The 23,948-nt window shown below is 37.5% G+C and overlaps 1 protein-coding gene across 5 annotated transcripts in view; it reads right to left on the bottom strand.

Annotated features, from left to right (window-relative positions):
- bsna (bassoon presynaptic cytomatrix protein a) overlaps positions 1 to 23,948 on the bottom strand; it is a 97,554-nt gene that overhangs the window by 30,340 nt on the left and 43,266 nt on the right. For all 5 annotated transcript variants that reach the window (XM_077544523.1, XM_077544532.1, XM_077544540.1 and 2 more), the window contains one exon: positions 2,028 to 2,486. In XM_077544523.1, coding sequence (XP_077400649.1) covers positions 2,028 to 2,486 — 459 coding nt within the window. The remainder of the gene's footprint in view (positions 1 to 2,027; positions 2,487 to 23,948) is intronic.

Here is a 23,948-nt window from a genome sequence, read left to right as displayed (position 1 = left end):
AATATACTATCCACAAGTCATATTTGTCAAGAGTTTGAAATTACATTACTCACATAAACTTATCTGAATCACAAGATGAAGATTTATTGCGGTTTAATGGGATCTTAATGAGATTATTTTATGGCATCAAACCAAGAATAGCTAGATGAGATTGGATTGTGAGGTTAATTTGTTTTTTATTACATATCGAAAAGTGTACTGCAAAAATCATAATTTCTCAGAAAAAAACAAACATTTCTTGAGCCAAAAGAGAGCAAGCCATTTTAACACTTCAGACTCTCCAATCATTTGTAAAAATAACACACCCACAAGGGAACTGACCAAAAGTGTTGAATTGGAAAGCTATGAAATTGATCAAATTTGGACAGTGACAAAATAATATTTTGGAACATTAGCTACAAAATAAATAGTTGCAATAAATAATTCATGTACATAACAGATGCATGCATTATTTAGTCATTAATTGTCGAGTTTTAATAATAATCAAAATTTCTTCATCAGCTCTATGTATGCTGCCCACTTGAATTCTTCTGAACTCTGTGTATCATAATATTGCAATTGAACAGCGAAAAAAAAGATTCAGTTAAATTTAAGGTCTAGATAAGACTGTAGTGTTAAAACATAACACAAAAAAAGGACTGCAAAATTAATCAGTGGCTTACTAACATGCCAAATCATAGAAGTCTAGCAGTATAACCTGCTATAATGAAATTCAAAATGATTGGGAAAAAATGCAAACCACAGAAAGTAGGACGATGGAAATCTTAGGGGATGATCAACAAATTCACAGTGTGAATCACATGGTAATTTGTGTATAATGAATGACATGTTTTATCATTTTATAATGCGCCATCACATTATAGTAATAAACTATAGTCACATTGTTAAAGTGTTTATTGGCCACCGTCCAATGTTTTCAGAAAATACAGAGTTCTGAAAAGGTGAGGTCGTGAAGAAAAAAAATCAGGTGTGATACTTTACCGCTGCTAATCCTTCCACCTATTTAATGTTAATTTTGCTGAAATAACTTTTTAATAGTATGTAGTTTTTAATAGTTTATAGTTGTATGTACATACTAAAGTATATCAGATAAACATATCTGCTTGCAAGGTTGGCTGCAGCCAAGTAAGACAAGCCCTGCTCGCTCCCCAAACAAAAGCTGATCCATGACTGCTTTGCTGTGTTTGGCAACGTCAGCATTCTGCCAGAAGGAAATCAATAGCTTGCTTTATAAACAGCTACAGATCCTCAATATTGGAGGATGTTCCAACTGTTTCAACCTTCAATTCACACAAAGGAAGAAAAATCAAGAACAATTGTAGTTTGCATTAAGTGTCAGAAGTATTCTCAGGAGGTATTCACACAACTGTATATAAATGAAAAATATAGGATTCATTGACAACAATGACAGGCTGAAGTTGCGTTGTTGGTGAAGATAATGTCTAACTCGTATATATATATTAATTTTTCTATTCCCATGCCAACAAGGGTTATAAATCCTGGTAGGAGTTTATGTGTACAATGTTTCATTACAATGGTACATCACAAATGGTTGCTTGGTCTGGTATACAGACAACAGTGGATTCTTGTCATTCGGTCCATTTGAACAAGAGGGATCGTTATGACAGCATAGTCTATATGTGTAACTGCAAAACCCACCCCAACAAACAACAACAAAAAACACTTAAAAAAAAAAAAATATATATATATATATATATATATATATATATATATATATATATATATATATATATATATATATATATATATATATATATATATATATATATATATTGCCATTCTGAGTAGGGCAATAACATATCCTTAAAGACACTTTGGAGTCTTTCCTAGTCGAATAAAAGGATCTTGAAGTCAGCTCTTCACTTTGATTCAAAGTCATAAAGAAACAAAATGCAGTTTGGTAAATGTCATTTTGGGTTGGTTTGAAGTCAAGATGAAAGAAAAGGATGAGAATGAGGAACGGCTTTACAGATGGGTAAACTGTTACAAATATTACTGTTACTTACGTCGTAATGCCTTGACTTCTTAATTTCCTTGATTGGTGTAATTTGATCTCCTTTCTTGAGAGTGGTTTTGTTGTCTTTGGCAATTTGGCTTTCAGGCTCTGTCTTAAGCTTTTCGTCTGTGGTTTTCGTCTTCTTCTGGGTCTCTGCTGTTGGTGCAGTTGGTGTAGATGGTATCGTATTCTTGGTGTCTGTTGGCAGCTTGGCAGCATTGGGCCCAAACTGTTCGCTACTTCCGGTTCCCGACGGTGGTTTCTGTGTCTGAGGCTGGGCCGGCTTGGAGCTCTGCTGATTGGTGGCTTTGTGGAGAGGGCTTTGTTGACTGACTGGTGCCTGGTGGCGTGGCGACCCCGAGGGCTGATGTTTTGGGGACGGGTGAGGAACAGGGAGCGGAGGCTCATCGAGAACTTCTCCGGACATCAGCCGCTGGGTTTGGCAGTTGAGACATAGCCACTCTTTTTTCTGAAAGACAGCACACATCATGAAAATCAATGACGCAATTATGGTATCTTTCAATCATTTATTTTTTCTGCTATATCACTCATGTCAAGCCATGAATCTACATTATTGTGTTGATTTGGATTCCTTCTAAAAATACAATGGTACTCTTACTTGTACACACTGATTGGTAAACAAAAAAAAAACTACCAATCTAGTAGGTTAAGTTCATATTTGCTTGATTAACCAATAGTTTGGTCATACATTGACCATTCCTGGTGTTTACAGGCAAACCAATTTAGAAAAGTAAGTCTTGATAGAGCACTTGGAAATATATTTATTGTATTCTAAATGTATTTATTATTATGTGATTACAATATAGTGTTTAAAAATGGAAATGTGTGTCTTGATAGATCACTAGGTGTGACCAGCTCAGTGGCCTAGTGGTAGAGTATCTCCCCTGAGACTGGGAGGTTGTGGGTTCAATCCCTGGCTGGGCTGGACCAAAGACTATAAAAATGGGATCCATTTGCCTCCCTGCTTGACATACAGCATTATGGGTTGGAGTTGGGGGGTTACATCCCCAAATGATTCCTCAAGCGCAGCCCCTGCTGCTGCTCACCGCTCCCTCGGGATGGGTCAAATGCGGAGAACGAATTCCACCCCACTGAGGTGGGCGTGACACAATCAGTGGTACTGTTTTTCGGGAATCCGCGGCATTCCCCAAAAAATGTCATCTTCTAACACAGATTAACCAACAACTTGTTCAGAATGACCAATTTGTATCGGTTGGCCCAATCACCAATATATATTGGTTGAAAACACCTACCATTCTAAAGCGGTTGTTTTAACCAAAGGATCTGTCGGACACATAACCACCAGCCTGATTGGTCAAATTCAACCTTTTTTCGGTAAATTTGACCAATCCGTTTATAGGCTGTATTTGTTCTGAGTTTTTTTTTTTTAAATGCTAAATAACTTTATTATAACTCAGCAAGCAATTACCTTCATCTTTCACACTTCTGAGCATGATCACTCCTTTCATTGCATCCTTTGCTTTCTCTGTTTAAGCCCTCTCACGCTCTCTGGTCTCCTTTCTTCATTTGACAGTGTGAGAGCTATTTTTACCCATAATTCCATTGTTCTGCTTGAGCATACTTCTCCCTCGTCCTTGCTGTTGCTTAAGGCTGCACTCTCCTGCACTGTACACTCATACTTATATGCACGCACACATGTTCTCACACACGTACATTTCTCATCAAGGCAGAGTAAAGGAAAGCCTGTCTAGCTGAATGCTAACCAAGAAGTGAGTGATGACAAGCAGAGAGGCTAAGGAGGAGAAAGGAAGGATGGGGGTAGTGGAGGAGGCCAAAGGGTGCAATGAGAGTCGAGTGAGTGATAGCACACGTGCATGTGACGCATGCACATACACATTAATTGAACACTTGCCTCGAAGGATGTGCCTCCCCGCTGAGGCAAATGGAGGAAGAAACTAGAGCTGCAGCTAAAGTGGGTGTCAGGGAGCCGCTGATTATTAGGGTGCCAAAGGTGATTCAAGACAGTTTGAACTCGTAATCAGGGTATCAAGGGGTGTGTGTGTGTGTGTGTGTGCGCGTGTGTGTGCAACCCTTTCTTCACAGCAAAACGTATTTCCCTGTCTAGTTTAATAATCTTTGAATGCTAAAGCACTACGTAAGGAAAAAATAAACATATGACGCTTTTATTACATCTACTCACCGATCACAATATTAACTCATTCACTGCCATTGACGCCTGTATACGTCAAAAGTTCAGTGGAACAATTTTTTATTAGTTTAACATTTTTATCCACTTTTGTTAACAAGAGTATGAAAACCTCGAATTGTTTAATTGTATTTTTAGAACAGATATAAAATGTGAGTTAACTAGTGAAGTCATGCGATTAATTACGATGACAAATTTTAATCGCTTGACGCCCCTAATTTTTAATTATCTTTTCTTTTTTAAATCTTTTTATTTAAGGAAAAGATTATCTTAAAATATATATATTTTTGTTTTTAACTCTTTCACTGCCATGGACGTTAAAAGACGTCAAGTAAAAACCTACGGAGGGCCGCCAATGACGTTAAAAGACGTCATCAATTTTTTTTTTTTTTTTGAAATGGGTGGAGGGAAGCCTTGGCCAGCTGTGGTGAAAGTTTCAAGCAGATCTAGTTAGCCTAATGACTATTTTTGGCCCCTAGATGGCAGCAATGACTCTCTTTTTACAAGATTGGGTAGGCGTCAGTAGAAGACGTGAGGCGGAGCTAGAGGGGACAATGGCTGGGGAAGGGAAGAGAACATGGCGACCGGTTGCAAGCAGCTCACGCTTGAGCATTTTTTTCAAAGTGCTAAAGAGCACATTGATGACGACGATGATCATCATCGATGATGATGATGGTGACTCCGAGGTTGGAAGCATTGACGCGGCAGTAGAAGACTTGAGGCGGAGCTAGATGGCTGAAGAAGTGAACAATGGCGACCGGTTGCAAGCAGCTCACACCTGGGAATTTTTTTCAAAGACGAAAGGCATCGACCAACGCTAAAGAGCACATTGATGACGACGATGATCATCATCGATGATGATGATGGTGACTCCGAAGTTGGAAGCGCTGACGCGGCGGTTATGACGACGTCATAAAGGTTCACGGGCTAGCGATGCTAACACCGGAAAACGCGGAGCACAACCGAGCACGCTCAGGCGGACGTTCAATCGGATGACGAAGAGTGCCCCGAGTCCAATGCATATTCATCGGAGTAGTGGGTACAGTCTGCTACTTGCTATTCCCCGGAAAAAAAGGCCGTCAAGAAAGTGTAACGTCTGCACGCGAAACGGACAATCGAAGTGAAACGTATCTGTTGTACAAATCCTGCTCCGTCTCCTTGCACGCAGGGCAGTGTTACAAAAAGAAAAACTGTATTTGAAACATCCACATAATTGTAAATAGTGCCACAGTTGCACACATTTGTAAATAGTTTGCGAAATTGTTTTGTCAAATTGTTACACTGTTGAATGGAAATAAACATATTTTGCAATCTAAAAACACTTTTTCATTGTTGGTGGTGGTGTATTACAGAAGTAAAGCACTATTTAGGTGTTTGTGGCATCATTCATGGACAAAAAGAAGTGTACAATTCACTAGAGTGCATGAAATAACATTGTTTCATAAATAGCTCTTTTTCTCCGCTTTTTGTTTCAAAACAGAGCATTTCGGTGAAACTAACCATTTTCTATTGTTGATTACTGAAGAACGGAATAAGGTAGACACAAACTTTTTTTTCTGATGAAAGATGAGAGTTCAATCTTTCATTTGGGAGTATGTGTGTTTCCATAGTCCAAACACAACATTTTGTGTGGACCTTGAAAGATCAGTCAAAATGCTTAGATCGGCTGGCAGTCAAAGAGTTAAAGAAAAGATTAATAAAAATTAGGTGTGTCAGGTGCTAAAAACTTTAATTGTAATTAATTGCATGACTTCATTAGTTAACTCACAATTAATCACACATTTTATATCTGTTTAAATGTGCAATAAAAAAATTCTAGGTTTTCATACTCTTGTTAACAAAAGTGGGGAAAAAATGTTAAACTAATAGAAATAGTTCAAATGAATTTTTGACATATATAGGCGTCAATGGCAGTGAATGAGTTAATAAGCTCATAAGGCAGCAAAAAGAAAGAGCAAATTTATGTATCGCATCACTTCAAACGACACTCACAATAATAAGCAAAGTGTTAATTTAATACCGCCGACAGGATTAATCAAAACGGAGCATGTATTTGTAAAGGCAAAATTCTCATTAAGTAACACAGGTGTACCTAATGCTAGGTCATAGTGCCAATATTAATTTTGGGTCAAATTGAAAACGATAATAAACTAATGAGTAACTTTTTCATACGGTAATGCTCATAATAAAAAGGTTAAACGGTGAACCTTCTTGAAGTTGAGGTCAAAAGTAGGGCAGGTGCGCCTTAAGCATATGCATTGTTTCAGTTATTGTGAGTACAGTTAGATTTGGGTCACTTGGAAGCAGATGTTTACCTAAAGTCCAAAATAATCAGATATAAGCACTAACCTGAAATCAGGCAATGAGACAAGTTTAAATTGTCAACCAAACTACTTTCAACTAAAAATGTAGCAAGCTCACAAGATTTCTTGGATCTGTTCTCCTATCTTGAAGTCAGTCCAGTTTCTTTCTATTTATCCACAGGGCAACCCCTGAAATGAGCTCTGTAGGGACAGCAGCTGAAAAAAAGTTGACCAAATTGAAGTTCTAGCCTTGCCGGATATATCCTGCTGGGTGTTAGAGTATTAGCTTTGGTGTAAGGCTGAGAGAGTGCAGCCTTTGAAGTGCTGAAGTGTGGACTTTGAAGAGTAGGAAGCATTAATGCTGCTACTCCCTTTTGAGGTGAGGAAGTGATCAGACAGACGAGAGGAGAGAGGCTGAAAAATCGAAATTAAGTCGTGATGATGGCTGACATCAGTGAAGATGAAGATATCGTGCTTCTCCCTTGTCTAACCTAAAATAGTGAATCTTAGATGGTTACCTTCCTAATCCCATTAAGTCTATAGAGTTAGAAAGAACAGGCGTATATTCAAACTACAATAGTCCATTTATTTCACACATTTTTGTGGACAGCTGGTTCAAGTGCTTAAAAGAAGCTGTAAAATCTCAGCTGAAGGTGTGGATCTACGAATGTGTTTACTGTGAGCCACTAGTCTGGCCATGTAGCCTCAACATAAAAAAGAACATATATAGGAGCTCGCTAGTTGAGAGAAGGAAGAGGTTCCCTTAGCAGCCACGGCGGGATTGCAGAAGAGAATGAAGATGGGGAGGTCAGACGTTGGGGGTAAATTTGAGGTGGATGTAGAGTATTGGGCGAGGACTGTGAAGGAAGCATGAGCAGAGAAGACAGTATAGAAGATCAAGGGCATTAGTGAATTAGTGGCAAAAAAAGATGTGAACAGGAACAGTGGAGAGAAGAACAGAGAGGAGGCGGAGGAACAAAAATGAGCAGTGAATTAGTTCTGCTTCATGAAACGGCCACTTATAGTTGAGAAGCTGCTTTGGGGCCCTTTGTGTGTGTGTGTGTGCGCGCGCGCGCGCGCGTGTGTGTAAATCCTGCATTATTTCCATTGAGTGAGAATGGTTGCCTGTCTCAATGTGTCAAGCATTATAATTAACAGAGGATCTTTCCAGCAGAGTTCTTCCTATTACCCGATATTTTCTTTATTTATACCTACACTCTTATGAAGGCAGTGTTTTTTAAATGTAGTACATTGCACATACTGTATATGATCCACTTTTCACTTATCACTAGAGACATATTTATTAGTCAGGCGTCCTCATTTGACTCCATCATGCGGTGTCATCTGCCCTTCACAGTGTGACTCGTCGCCAGTGTTTTGCTACCAGGTCTGAGCTCTCACTCGCTCTCTCTTTCTCTTCTGTAAGCGAGCATGCATGTGTGTGTGCGTATATTAACCCTGACACCCAACTCAGTGTGCTGATTCAGCCTCCACACATGCGCCCACTTTCTTTTTGCAACCACTGCAGCCAAACGACATCTGGGTCATTCTGCAGTTCACTTATTCAGTGGTTTCATTTGCTTGTTTAGTGAAGTTTGGCGCTATCCAGATGTTATAGTATAGTATAGTTAAGTTATCTTTATTTATATATTTATAGTATAGCATAGCATAGCATTGTATAGTATAGTATAGTATCGCGTCGTATATAGGGGTGTCAAAATTAGTGTGTTCATTTTGAGTTAATTTAAAGTTTCTTTTTTTTTTTATGTGCGATTAATGACCGCCTCTCACTTCGAAAGCCTGTACTGGGGGAATTCCAGTCGCAACGCAGCAAGCACGTCCACGTCAAAGTTTAGCAGTAATAAATTTAATAATAATGCATATATTTGTGGAGACTGGGGTCAAGCTGTATTTTACAATTTTAAAAATGTGCAGAATTTCACAAATTACTTCATGTTAAAGATTAGATAGCTCTTAATATGAAAAGAAAAATGCACTGAGCTCTCATCAATGTCTTAAAAATTGTAATTATGTCATCTAGTGGCAGAAAAATGACCCCAAACACAAATCAATATCACACTGTTTTTTTTTTACAATACAGGACATCATTTTAATTTTAACTAAATTTAATGAATTACTATGAAATTACTGTATCAATAACAAGCCATATTTCTATTAGTTTCACATTTTCCCACTTTTATGTTAACAAAAGTCTGAAAACTTATTATTGTACATTTTACTGTACATTTAGAACAGATATAAAACTTTGTGAGTTAGCTATTGAAGTCATGTGATTAATTACAATTAAAAAAAATTAATCGCCTGACACCTCTAATCATATAGTATCATATTGTATCGATTCGTATAGTATAGTAGTTGTGCTTGAAAGTTTACATACCCATAGAGTAATTTTTTTTTAGAAAGAACTGCAAGCAGATCTTCACGGGTGGATGATGTAAAGTGATCTGTGAAGTGGGCACTTTCACCATCCACCCGGATTATACATTTCTGTCTGTGCCCCTAACAACGCTTAAGCCAAGAGTGAGTATAAATGAAATGATAAAATCCCTTCATAATTATAATGTTAAAAAAAATAATAATATCAAGTAGCATATCCAGACAATTCGGTCGCTTTGGCAGCCCTTAGATTGAGCAAATATGATTATTTCCTGAGGACATAGCAGAAATACTTCCACTAGTATGTGAAAATGACAAAACCATTGCTCAGCCTTTTTTCATCATCCAAACGTAGAAAAGGTGTTGGTGAGATTTAGCTGCACCAGCAAATGCGCAAGGTAGTTGCCCCGAGGCCGTGGACTGGCGTGTATACAGTCACATTGAACATCATTCATGGTTCGTGAAAACACGGCTGGGAAATGATGTGAGCGGTCAAAGGTGAGACGAGATGAAGAAGGAAAGCGGGACGGGACACAAAATAGTGGGCACGATGAAAAAGAAAAACAAGAAAATGAAACAGTGACATTAAATAATGACGGAGTACTGTGGACATGGACGAACATACAAACATTCCTAAACTGCAAGACACTATAGAGTAGTTGACCGCACGAGTATATATATTTCCCTTGACTTATTCTCTTTCCTTTGGGGCAGTAAAACTACCATCAACCGTACTGGAGATTTACTGCAGCTAAACACTCACACATACACTCACTTTATTGATTAGTGCCCACAGGAGCGCCGTCATTTTGAGATGGAATCTAATCTCGGTGGAGTCCAAGAAGGCTGGAATATATAACAAATGCTTTCTACTACTGGTGATAAACTGTCAGTATTTTTAGTTTCCAGGGGAAGCAAAACTTTGGTAAAATTATTTTCAAGGGTGAGAAGCACAAAAATAAAGAAATCAGACCTGCTTTTTTTATTTTTTATTTTTTTACACAAGTATAGATGAAAGGTTTTTATAATAACAACAATAAAATATAACAGTCCATTGATTATCAAAAGTGTGGGTCATGTCAAGCTAGTCAAAAAGTAAACACGTACTTGGGCTTGGTTTGACTTCCATAAAAATGACTCACAATGTCATGACCATGATGAAATGTTGAGTACCTCTGACCCAGACAATCTCTTTAGAGTCTGCGTCATGGGAAAAATGCAAGAGACAGGACAAGCACTTAGAGAATAATGAGAAACAATTTCCTCAAAATGTGCATGTAAATAAGAGTTCAAATACAACAGGATGGCTCTTTGTGTAACGGACACTGTCTGTAACTATTGTATTTCCCCTGCTGCAAATAAATGTAGCAGACAAAGTGTGATCAAATAAACATCTGCATCTGGTGTAACAATAAGACATATGCGTCATATTATTGTAAAGTGGTTGATAACAATATATATCCTTGAACAGTGCTAATTAAGCAGCCTACTGAAATAATGAGTCTTCCTGTCTGTTCGCTTTCTCCACTTTCTCCACAAAAAGCCTTTTGGGGCAAATTGTTAGCAAATCTTCACAAAGAACTGCTCTGCTCATTACAGCATTAAAATAATAAATTGAAGCCCGTGCACACACAGGAATAGGATAACTTGAGCTGTGGACTAGGACTAGTGTGTCCATGTCTCTAAATATAGCGCTACACAATAGATACTGGATGAGGCTCAAGCCACACTTTGACAGGTGCCGCGACTCCTGCTGCGATACGCTTTTCATGTTTTCCCAGAAATTTCTGTTTCGCTGCTCCACTGCCGCATCACTTCCATCTGTTTGAAAATGCGGCACAAACACGGCTGACAGTCAGTCCGTGTTGTGGCAATGCTTGAAATGTTTATTCGATTAGACGGACAGCAAACGGCTTGCTAACAAAGATGATGGTTTCACTTTGCTGCTGCTAGAGTTGTTAGCTCACTTGATGCTCACGATTTCATTCATTTAAAGAAATTTGATGTCTGTTCAAAGTCAAATCAAGAGGCACTACACAGGAAGGACGGAGCCAAAATTAAAATGCCCAACCTCAAAATAAATTTGAATAAATAAACAAAATTAAAACACTATGGAAAAAAATATTATATTATATTATAATATATATATATATTTATATATACATATATATTTTTTCCCTTTGTGTGCAAATTTTTGAATATGATGGCAATCCACCTGTTTGCTTTTGTTTTCATTTCGTGTTTGTTTAGTTTTTTCTCTTGTCTTTGTTCTATTGCATGGAGGAAAAACTCTTAAATATATATATTTTTTTTCAAATAAAACACAGTGAAAAATATTACACCATGCTGTAAACAGAACCTAAACATAGAATGCAACATATTTATTTTCATATCTTTAAGATTTTTACAAGTGCACTGTATGTGATTTGCAGTACTTTCCGTTGACGTAAGCGCAAATCAGCACCATGGAGAGAGGCAATACAATGACGGCGCTACCAAATCTCAGCAGCAGGGGGACAGCTGCCCTTTTCTTACATGGGACTGCAGAATTGAATGAGTGCTCATAGAAGATATACAAAGGAAACAATCTCATTGACAATGTAAGTCCTGTGTGTGATGAAGCAGGTGTTGAGTTGAGGAAGTGAAATCTAAACAGAGAGAGAGAAAAAAGAGAGAGAGAGAGAGCTACTGAGATAGGGTGAGAACAGCAGTAGAATACAAACCCCTGGGCTTCTGGTTGCAGCTGGATTTTTCTAGTTCTCCGCAAACACACACCACAGGGCATGAAAACACCAATGAGAGGCGAACCTTTTCAGTCTGCGTGACCGTGCATAGTCATCACTTGTCTGTCCCTGTGTATATATCCTTTCCTGATGTGCTTATGGCTCCATCTGACGCCAGCTAGCTCCTTAAATGAAATACATGTGTCTTCATTTGGAAGACATGCACCAATGAATGAATTAATGAAAGTCAAATAGCTGAAGTCATTTCAACTTATCATCAACGGTCTCCCTCTGCATCATGGACAGCCCAATCCAAACACCCCCACCCCTTCTTTTTTCTGACTCTCAGCATCATCAGTCACTTCCTCCATCCCCCTCCTCTCTTTTTGGTTTCTGTCAACCTTGCTCTCTCAGGGTGTTTGTAAAGAGTGTTACTGCTCCAATTTGTCACTCTGAATAACTGTAGAAAGAAGTGTGTGCATATGATAGAACTATTTCGTTCAGTCAGTCTACCATGCTTCTATACTTGTTATTACAGAGATGTCGCATGTTTCAAATGATTTTCAAATGTTTGTTTTTTTTGGCCACTTTTGCCACCTATAGCGAAATGCAGGAAGCTCAAATATTCATTATGGAGATGCTAATGATTTGAGTGCTTCTACTCTCAAGATGAATTTGCATTCAAGACATAGGCAGGACTCCTCATTGTTACTATGGTTACCTTACCAGCAGTTCACTAATGGTACAACGTGTCCAGTCAAATCAACCACGACTTTATTGAACCCTTGGGGGAAACATGTTGGACTTAGTGCCGCTTTGTCAATTGTAAATGAATCATTTGTCTTTTGGGGATATTACAATTGGTTGAGAGTGCATTGAACAAGTCAAATGTCCATTTCGACAACTTGTCAACAACATCATCATCATTGATGTTCCCATTCTGAAATTAAAATGGCATTCAGTAAGTGCCAACCTTTGCCAAGACGAAAAATTTATATCAATATGACATATAGTAAGTTAATGGATTATAGATTGTTCACACATTGGGCTCTATATTTGAAGACAGTGCATTTGGCCGCCAAGGCTTGATGCACGTGTTTGTTTGCCAATTTGGCAGACCGCTCTCCGCCAAGCTTACAGACTGGCTATTTAGTGGCTGACAGTCGATCTAAACCTTATGCCTGCTCAGACCACGTCTAAGGATGCTCTAATGTTATGTAGTCCGTTCATACATTTGTGAACATTGAGCATCAAACTCTCTGCATCGTTGTATTATGTTTTTGAAACCATCCCATTTGGCAGTAGAGCTATTGCACAGGGCGCCCATTTCAGGTGTAGCGATTAGTGTGCCTCAATTAAAGGGAATGAAATAAGATGCTTTGATTGGCCACGATTGAATTCCCCACTCCCAAAGCTGCGCAGTCCTCCCTGTCATAGATCCGCTAGCCTATGCTCGTCTGTGGAATTTCCAACATTGAGTCTAACCCACCTCGGTGTAGAGTTGTGCCGTGCAGAATTTAAAACAGTCACAAAAGAGGGCCCATTGTATTTATTTTGCATGATGACTCGCAGAAAAGAAGTTCCTATTTAATCATTTGAGAATCTTCATTTCACCATACCATCAAAGCAGCTAAAGCAACAGTTAGGAGTGTTGTAGTAAACCAGCAAGGAATGAGTAGGAATCATCCGCTAAATAAGCAGCAGCGGGAAGCTCGACAAAGGCCCAGGAAATGGATCCAGCCGGGTATACCCCTCAAGTTAATCTCTCTCGCTCTCATGAGTGATCCCTCGCTGGCGGACCTCTGAACTTTTCTCTGCCGCTCACTCACTGCCTAATTCGTTAAGCTCGCCTGATCAGATTCGCTCTGTGTCTCCCGGTCAAGCCATCGTGTGAGTCATCCGCTTGATTTCACTGGTTTCTCAATCCTGCACTTTCCATCTCGTCTCCCTGCATGACCGCCGGTTGCCGCCAAATTTAGTGATCAAAGAAATAAATGGGTGGCATTTTTCACACACAAATCGGCGGTTGCTCTCAAAATTTTTACACCAAGTGTCACCTCAAAAAGTACTTGCCCTGAGCAACTGTGATGTAATTTTCATTCGAAAGCAAGTGGCAAAATGGCAGCACCCTGACATAATAAAAATGGGTGGATTCCACAAATTTAATCATAATGTCGTGTAAATAAAAGTAATTGGTCCATTCCTATCTAACTCCATGATCTCACAACACCGGTAACGGAGCTCTCCCCAACCAACAGTCAACTTGTAAAATATTAATCAATTGTAACGCAACACATTTAACCTACAGTAACGATAACGGTATTTCAAATATGGGAAAAATTATTTGATTTTGATTACTCCATTAATGATTTTTTTAAAAAGCCGTTTTTGAAAAAACTTAATGCTGTTAGTTTAAACAGTATAATAACAATATATTATTGTAAATATTAATAATAATAACAATTAATTATTTTTTTAATTGGGGGGCTTCCCGTTTAAAAATTAAACACATCTGAATGACACTTAACAAACATAATATGACTTTAAAAAAAATGTTTGGCACACAAAAATAATAGTTTCAACATTTAATTTAGTGATTCCTTTGCATACCACTAGAGGGAGCCCATGCACTACTTGTGACAAGCGTACTGCACTTTGAGAATCACGGAATAGGGGAAAGGCTGTAGTGATGGGAAAATGAAGCTTCATGAACCACTTGCAAATTTGTACTCCTCTAGATGGCGCTCTTGGTTTAAAGATAAAGGCAAGTGCAAGGAAATTGATTACGTTTCAAGAGCACTCTTGAGGAGTAAAAAATATATATAGCAGGAAGTGGTTCATGAAGCTTCATTTTCCCATCACTAGTAAAGGGACTTGGAAAAACATGTTTCCCGCAGACAATTGGTCACCAGTGAGTGTGTGTGTATGACAATTGTGCATGCTAGTTTTCTCAGCATAAACATATGCTTTCCTCTTGCAGTGTGTGTGTGTGTGTGTGTGTGAGTGTGTCAGGTTACTAACTGTCAGCAGTGTCAATGTTGGCCAGTGTGAAAGGATCTGACAGGTGATTGGCAGACGGGGTCTGGAAGCATTCGTCCTGGCAAACACTGACGACATTGTCAGACTCTCAGTGTGAGTCCATTCAGAGCAGGTTTTTTCCCATGTTTATAGAGTCTATTCACATTTGCAAAGCAGTACCATAACTGTGTTTCTTATGACCATAACAGCCTCACACACCAAAGTAGTACAAGCAGGTCAAAAGATTTTTTACAACAGCAAGTGTCCTGTAATTCTTGATTCTTTGTGTATTTTCATGAAAGCATATTACAGACATGTTATCAAGACAGCTGGGAACAGTTTTAGATTGGGAAAATGCATCTTCTTTCATATTACATTCCCCAGGAGGGGTATTGTTTTGATCACTGTTTGTTGGTTTGACTGCCTGGTATGAACACGAGCGAAAACTTGGCAATATTTGTGCTTTGTGTTGTTACAGTCGGCTTAATCTGAGGCAAGTGGGAGCAGAACCGGATTACAATTTGAACATGAACTTCAGGATTTTCTAGATTTAAAGGTCTACACTCATTTGGGATTGGGATCTTCCAGCATGGAGAAATTAAAATTCTACAACTGAGGTATGTCAATTCCACTTTAAACTTCCATTTCTCACCAGAAAGGATCAAGACATTTAAGTTGTTGATTTCATGAGTCATTTACCATTTTCATTCAATGCTATGAGTCACTACTTTCTTTCAAAGATCAGGATTCCTATTTGTGGCATGATGTACTACATGAGTGAACCCCTTTAGACACATGCACGTAGAATTCCAGTTATGACTCACTAATTCATCCGACTTTCAAATTCCGCTTTGAGAAGAAGAAAGATAGATCAATGTGTCGCTTTTTGATATGAACACCCGCAGGGAGACAGGAAGAGGCTGTGTGGGGGCAGAGACACAAAAGACCACCGTCCCTTTTTCTTTTTTAAAAGCACAATTTAGTACAGCACTGCGGTGCACGGAGGCGCTTGAAGTCACTCCAGCTGCTACATTTCCCACACAGCCTCCATAAAATGTCTGCTGTGTTCAGAGATAGAGCACTTCGCCTAAACATGAATTTTTTTGCCTAACCTGCTGACAGGGTAGTTGAAAGTTCAAATGTTTTCTTACACCACCACCACATCACTGACATTGTATGGGACAAAATTAACCACATTACTTAACATTGAGGCTGAAAACACCACGCAACTATTGGCCTGAAAATGCTTGGATTTTCGTAAAGGGCACCTTAACATGAGTTACTCAGCCTAAAAAAAAATAGTAGAACTCATTATTAACTCATTTATTGCCATAAATTCATTAAAAAAAAAAGATTATTAAAAATGAAAGGCAAGAGGCGATATTATTTTTAATTGTAATTAATCACATGACTAGTGAAGTCATAATTTTTAATTGTAATTAATCACATGACTAGTGAAGTCATGTGATTAATTAACTCACGATTAATCACAAATTTTACATCTGTTCTAAATGTACAATAAAAAAATCTAGGTTTTCATACTCTTGTTAGCAAAAGTGGAAAAAAATGTTAAACTAATAGAAATTGTTAAAATGATTTTTTAACGTTTATTGCCGTCAATGGCAGTGAATGAGTTAACTATCAATGACTAATTCAAAACATATTAGAACGCTGTTCTGAATAAATACATTTAAAAAAAATCTTTGACTATATTGTTCGCCATCTCTTGGATTACTTTTATGACATCACTATTTATGGTATTTGTTATTTGTACGGATGTCTTGCTCAATGGCAATTAGGAGAGGGTCAAAAACCAAATTTGGGTAGTGTAATGCCTTGGTCAGACTACAAGAAAATAGCCCAATTTTGGCCCTACCGACAAACGGGGCATGTCATAAACGTTTTTGGTTTGTCTTGAAGTATAGCGTTGCCCATGTAATGTGACCCGTTCAACGATTGGTCGGCTCTTGTCTGGGACGATTCACGACCATCACGACCAAAGTCTAGCATGTCTGATTATTTTGCTCGTCGTGTTGCACAATGTGACATACATACGTCGTCGTCCTTTTGGTTCTGCAGCATTGACCAATAGCGAGAGGGAGTGAAATGCCAATCACACACTGACCAGCACGTTATATATTTATTTTTATTATTATTATTTATTTTCTGCCCAGGATATTTCATGGGACGGGGCCAGACAGGTGCAACAACAACAAAAAAGTACCCCGTTGCGGCGCTTAAAGACATGAGTAACATATGCTCTATATGGCGTCATCAAGTAGGCCTATTATTATAATTTAACTTGCACCGCATGCAGGTTCTTCTCCTTCCAGGGGGGGAAAAAAACATGCAGGTAGAGTCGGCTGTCAAGGAAGTCCCGCCGGCGAGCGACTTCGAGCTCCTCACCAAATGCATGTGCACTTTTGTAGGCTATTATCTCCTACGCAAATTATATTCGAAAAATATCAAAAGTACATTATTTTTGATTTTATGTAAAGGAGCCACGTCCCAACACGCGACGTGTAGAGTACAAAAAATATTCTGACTGTCGTTCTAATATTTGTTTTGAGAGTATATGATTTAGGCATTAATAGGGATGGGAATATATATAGTGAGGATCGATCATGTCTTTGGGACAGACATGTAGCTTGGCTACATTTTTTCTAGAAGTTGGGCCAGGTAGCTCTGCCACCCGCTCTCGCTATGAGTGTTTTTTTTTCTCTCCCCTCAAAGGACGGTTCGGAGTGAAATGCGCGTATCAAATGCACCGTACTAAAAAAAGTCAAATACGAATAAAAAATAAAGAAAAATAGGCTACATTACCCTGACACATGTAATAAATTAAAATACAATAGGCTTACTTGTATTTATTGTATTTTATTCTACAGTAATTGCCTACTAAATCATATTTCAAACTACCGAGCAGAGAGCGCTCCATTCACGCAAACGCTCCCTGTCCTGCCTCTTTTTTTTTTTTTTCACCTCCCCGACAACCAGTGCCGACACGGTGCTCTTGACGCAATGATCGGGTCGTGTCTTGTCGGTTTCAGACTTGTGTGTGACTACACGTCCGGTCCACGACACAGAGCGAATTTATCAGGTAATCTGACAGCATCACTGTCTTGAAAGACAAAAAAGTCCTGTAGTTTGAGCTTGGCATAATGTTCACATATTATGCTAATTAAATCAAATAGACAGCTAAATAATATTTTCCTATAAATTACTTAAGATTTTTAATTGAAATAAAACTAGTGAACATGTCTACAGTTTTTAAATGCTCCCGCCTGCTGTTTGTCTGTCTGTCTGTCCGTCCGCTGCCACAGCTGTCAGTATCTCTCTCTCTCTCTTAATTAAATCGTGAAAAGCCAGTAAACAGCTGGACAAGGCTTTGAAATCACATATTTCATTAGTACAAAACGTGTAGGCAAAGTGTTACTCATATACTCATTCACTGCCAGCTTTGTTAAAATGGAACTTCGACTTCTATAACCGTCAATGGCAGTGAATGAGTTAACAAAAATATATATCTAGGGTACGAGTTATATATATATACTTTCCTAATGTGTTTCCATTTTCATTTTTTGAAACATAATTTTATCAACGGATGCCATTATTTTTACTTGAGCATCTGCCACCCAAAATGTCCACGCAAATGCCTACTCCATTTCTGATTTGATGGCAGAGCAGGTACTCCGAAGAGCTACCTATTATTTTGTATACACGAAATTTGAACGTTTTGCATAGCATGTCGTGTTTACTTTCAAACTCAGCTTGTAGCAAACGTGAGGAAGGTCATGCTCGTTGAATCACATTTGATCCATTTCCCTTTCATTGCCATCTCGTGTTTTATCCGGAAATTACTTTTCTTCCGGGATTGGTGAAAATGACTTTAAATTTAGTGGTGGGAGAAAACAGTTGATTTGGCAAGCTCTTAGGCGCAGCCGGGGAATCTGTTTAAGGTTAGAATTCTATTCATACCACATACTGTAAATGTGTTTTCATTCATCAGTCCGCATTCATTTTCAACTAAAAATCAATAAATTACTAATCAAAATACTGTAAATATATTGAAAATCTTTGATACAAAATAACATTCAATAAATATTGTTTATGTAAATGAAACACACTAATTTAAATGTTGTGATGATTTTTTATTTATTTAATAATTACATAAAAAATTACATTACATTTTCTCACATTTCTTTCTTGTTTAAACATTCTAAATGTTCACACCTTCCTAAATTTTACTGTAAAAAAAACTGCATGCAAAATTGCACACAAAAAAAGTGAAAAGTGAACCGCGTTATAGCGAGGGAACACTGCATACCTATTTTGTGTTCAATTTAAACACGCCGTATCTTCACATTAGACGTGAATGTGATGAATGAGAATGATTAGTCTCGTCAGTTTCTCGTTTGCCTTCCCACCCATGTCGCATATTTCTGATTGGTTCTCATTTATATTCACTCGTCTTGAGCCGAAACCACAAACTGCTACTTGAATGTATCAATGTAAGAAAATGGCTAATCTCCCAATACTTGCTGTTTGTTGAATGGCAAAATCAACATCCTTCTGAATTATTTCGTTTTACCGCCTTTTTTTGAGCCTGCTCATTATCCATTATGGCTTCAGGCTTACCTAGTTGGGGTCACTTAATGCTCTTCCCTCAGATTTTGCGGTTGCAATTTCAGGATTCTGTTAGTTTGCAGCCAATAAACAAGAGATTAATTAAGCATTCTGAATGAGCATTTATTGGATGAAGTCATAGCTACTCAACAGCTGCAGCGTTAAAAAAAAAAAAGAGAGAGAGAGACAAGACAAGTTGTTTTACCTCCGAAGTCCCATTGCCATTGAGGGAAATCCCTACATTCCTCAGCAGCATCGTCTCTTCACCTTTAGGATTCAACTGACCTGGAATCACACATGGTGTTCCTCTGCCATTTCTGTGTGTGTGTGTGTTTGTGTGTGTGTGGTCTTGTTTTGTTACATAGTGGGACCAACATTTCGGGATTTCACAGAGTTGCGGGGCCCACCCGTCCATGTGGGGCCATTTTGCTGGGCCCCACAAGTTTAGACCTCTTTTTGAGGGTCATGACTTGGTTTTAGAGTTTTGGTTTGAATTGGGCTATGGTTAAGATTAGGGTAAAGAATAGGGGTAGGCAATCGATTTTGATGGTTGGGGTTAGGGGAAGGGGCTAGAAAATGCATTACGTCAACGAGATGGCCCCACAAAGATAGTAAAACAAACTTCTCTGTGTGTGTGTGTGTGTATGTGTGTGTGTGTGTGTGTGTGTGTGTGTGTGTGTGCGCGCACATTTAATCATCTACATAGCCCAGGGCATCTCTCCTCTGTGACCCACTTAAAGTCAAAATGACAAGGAGAGTGGGAAATGGGGAATAGTGAGACATTGAAAGTAGATATCTTCGAGGTACTGCACACACACACTCACCATCACACATTGCATTCATAATAAGTGCATTATGGCCCTTCAGCGATCGTGAACTATGTTTACCATTAGAGCTGTTGGCATGTTTCCTGCTCTGATAGACTAAAGTACAGTTGCTCATGGATTCAAAAAGTACATGATTTGCATGTATTGATCTTAAGAGAAAAGCGTTGAGTTTGGAAAGACTTGTGAGCAGGATTTGTTGTTTCTTAATTTAAAATGTCCTTGAGACATAGTGGCACATAAGAAGAACAGAAGTGAAATAGTAGATTCATAGATAGAAATGGAAACATAGTAAAATAGTTAAACGTACTTTCAAGGCTTATTTTAAAAAATCACTTTATTTTTTAAACATGAAAATAATGCTTATCTTAACCAGCCTTGTGTCTCATTTGAACAGTTGAAATGACATTTTGCACTCAGTAGCACTGAAGTTAAATAAATAAAATGCACCTCCCCCCACCTGCCCCACAACTCATGTACACGTCATCTGCAGAAGCTGGTCTGAAACGTCGGCTAAGCACGCAATTTCTGACGTCATCCGCATGCTAAATATTTGAATTTATATATAGTGCAACAGATCTGAGAGTGCAATTGCAACATTCAATTATTTGTTTATGTTTTGTATGTGTGGGAGCAGAAGGGAATTACACATCTCCACCATCTCTTCTCAGATAATATGTTTATATCATATACATCCTTGCTCCAAAAATACAAAATAAAAAACGGAAATTTTTTACATTATCTACAAGTTAAAAATATGATAAAGAAAAAAATTCCAACACTTCGGGGTACGCTCCAACCGCCTGTTTTAGCTAAAGATATTACCAAGCTTTCTCCGACAACAACAAAAAAACTTTCAAAAATATATAAGTTACTTTCATATACTGATAAAATGTCTTTACCCATCTCGAAATGGGAGACAGACTTGTCTATAGCACCGGAACCTGACTTTTGGATTCAAGTTTGTGAAAACGCATTTAAAATGACAAAACACACAAATTTACAACTTATCCAATATAAAATTATTTACAGAACATACATTACTCAATATATGATGAAGAAAATGGGACTCTCAGACTCCGACATTTGTCTCCAATGCTTACAAAACACTACAGACACTTATGGTCATGCTTTATGGTTATGTACTCCGGTTATGTATTTCTGGACTAAAGTCTTAGAAAAACTTTCCGCTATTTTGGACTGTAGGATACCTTTATCTCCAAACTTGTGTTTGCTAGGTGACCTAACAACAACTGACTTACCACATAAACAATTTCAATCTACACTTGTAGCCCTTACTATCGCTAAAAAAACAATTCTTGTTAACTGGAAAAATAAACAAACTCTGAATATCGACCAATGGTCTAACCTCCTCATAAATCACATTTTAATGGAAAAAATATCTGCCTCAAATAAAAACCAAATATCAAAATTTATAGAAACATGGTCTACGTATATAGAATTTTTTAACCTAATTCTGGTTACTTAATTCTGCCTGTTAGCGAGAACTTACATTGATGTTTCTGCATTTGGCAATTTATTATTATATTATATTATTAGTATGGGATTTTTTTTAATAGGCTTTAGGTGAACTGATGAATACACACACGCTCGCACGCACGCACGCACACACACACGCACATACACATACTCACCCACATTGAAAAAAAAAAATATATGTATAAAAAAAAAAGTTTTTTTTTTTAAATTTTTTTTTATTATTATTATTTTTTAAATAAAATAAAAAAAAAGGAGAGCAATGATGATGTCAAATCGAATAAACAATACTGAGCTTTCCTGGAAAAAAAAAAGGATAAGGGATTGTGATGAGTAAAATGGCAGCGAATAAAGCAACAACTAAAAGAAAGACTGGGATTATTTTTGTAAAAGATGTGAAATTAACTCATTCACTGCCATTGACGACCATAGACTTCAAAAATTAATGTGAACTTTTTCTATTAGTTTAACTTTTTTTTCATTATTTTTTTTTATGAAAACCTAGAAAAAAATTTGTATTGCACATTTATAACAGATATAAAATTTGTGATTAATCGTAAGTCAACTATTGAAGCGATTAATTACGAATACAAATTTTAATCGTCTGACACCCCTTATTTTTTTCCATTTTTTTTTTAAGTAGGGGCGTCAGGTGATTACATTTTTTAAATTGTAATTAATCACATGACTTCACTAGTTAACTAACGATTAATCAAAATCTTATATCTGTTCTGAATGTACAGTAAAAAAATCTAGGTTTTCATACTCTTGTTAGCAAAAGTGGAAAAAAATGTTCTTGTTAGCAAAAGTGGAAAAAAATGTTCAACTAATAGAAATAGTTCAAATGAATCTTTGACATCTATAGCCGTCAATGGCAGTGAATGGGGTAAAAATGGACAGTAGAAAAGAGGTAATGTGTGAAACAATATTAGAATAAAAGGAAAATACAGCAAAGAGACACATTAAGTGAAAAAGTGTTACAGCAAAAGACGGAAAATTGCTAGTTTGAATTCCATTTGGCTATTTAGGCAAAAGGTAAAGATGCAGTGACCTCCAGGGGGCATAGAAAAATTGAGGGAAAAAAAAAATCATTTTTGATGTACTGTACTTAAATTTCTATTCAAACACATTTAAAGTGAAAAAAAAATAAAGATCCAAATGTAAACCAATGGGTGTGTTTTTATTATTATATATTTTGCACACTACAGCCTCTATCACCCTCAAATCTCTATCAATCTCAGGTCTTCAGTTAAAAGAAAAAAAGTAGGTCACCTTGAACGGTAGCACATAACCTGCATGACAGGAAGTTGACGATCAGAGCCTTTAGGTACTACAAAAGTGCGACCCTGCCTCCGTCTCCCAATGTCAGGTCTCTGCAGAAACTGATCTCGCGCACACCTGCCTTTCCCAAATCAAATTGATTTTTCATTTTGAATACTTATTAAAATTCCTCACCATTTTTTGGTCTTTTATAGATTTCCACAAACTCTTCAGTATTTATCTGATTGTCTTGGGTGTTCCAACTGAACATGATTAAAATGAGAAGTTATTGAAAATAATTTCATTTTGCCGCACGCTGTAGCTGTTTGCAAAGAAACATTATGCTGTTTTTGAGGGTCAATGTGAAAACTCATGAAATTTTGTACACGTGAGGCCTTGCAAAAACATTTATATTTTAGAGGGTTATCGTGCAGTATCTTAAAAATGGCTCAGTAGTGTACCTTATAAATTTTTCACAAAGCACCCCTGGTTGAAAGTGTAACTTATATCTCAGAAAATGTCCAGGCATATGAAACAGCCCAACACCTACAAAAAAGTATTTTATATCCATATGCTAAACCTAACAGAAAGTCCAACATTTTTTTTTTTTTTTTGAGAATTGCGTGACATTTGTGGTCTTTTATAGAGGTCATATTTTCATCAACTCTTCCTACAGACAGTGGCGGAGCCAGACTTTTATAAATGGAGGAGCCAGGGAGGGGCCAATGATACTTAGTATGCTTATCCAAAGATTATGCCAAATACTTTTGTTTTATAAACAATTTATTTCAAATGAAGTCTCTAAATGTTGAAATATATTTAAGTACATATTATAGCACATGTAAGCGGTTCAGGAAATGCATGGATTTTTGCCCATAATGTGCTGGACAATATTCTAACAATCAACAATTAACAGTGTTTAACATGAATGAAATTTGAAATTTTTTTGAAATTTAAAATTTGTTTTGTTTACGGAACAAATCATATTTTCTTGTTTAATTTTCCACATCCCATGAAAAAAAAGAATATTGTTACTCCTAGCACTTTATTTACAACTACATAATGTTACTAATGTTATTATTTAATAATAATGTT

Source organism: Vanacampus margaritifer, chromosome 1 (assembly GCF_051991255.1).
Source record: "Vanacampus margaritifer isolate UIUO_Vmar chromosome 1, RoL_Vmar_1.0, whole genome shotgun sequence".
Lineage (NCBI taxonomy): Eukaryota > Metazoa > Chordata > Actinopteri > Syngnathiformes > Syngnathidae > Vanacampus > Vanacampus margaritifer.
The sequence above is the reverse complement of the archived record's forward strand: the minus strand, read 5'-3'. Positions and strand labels throughout refer to the sequence as shown.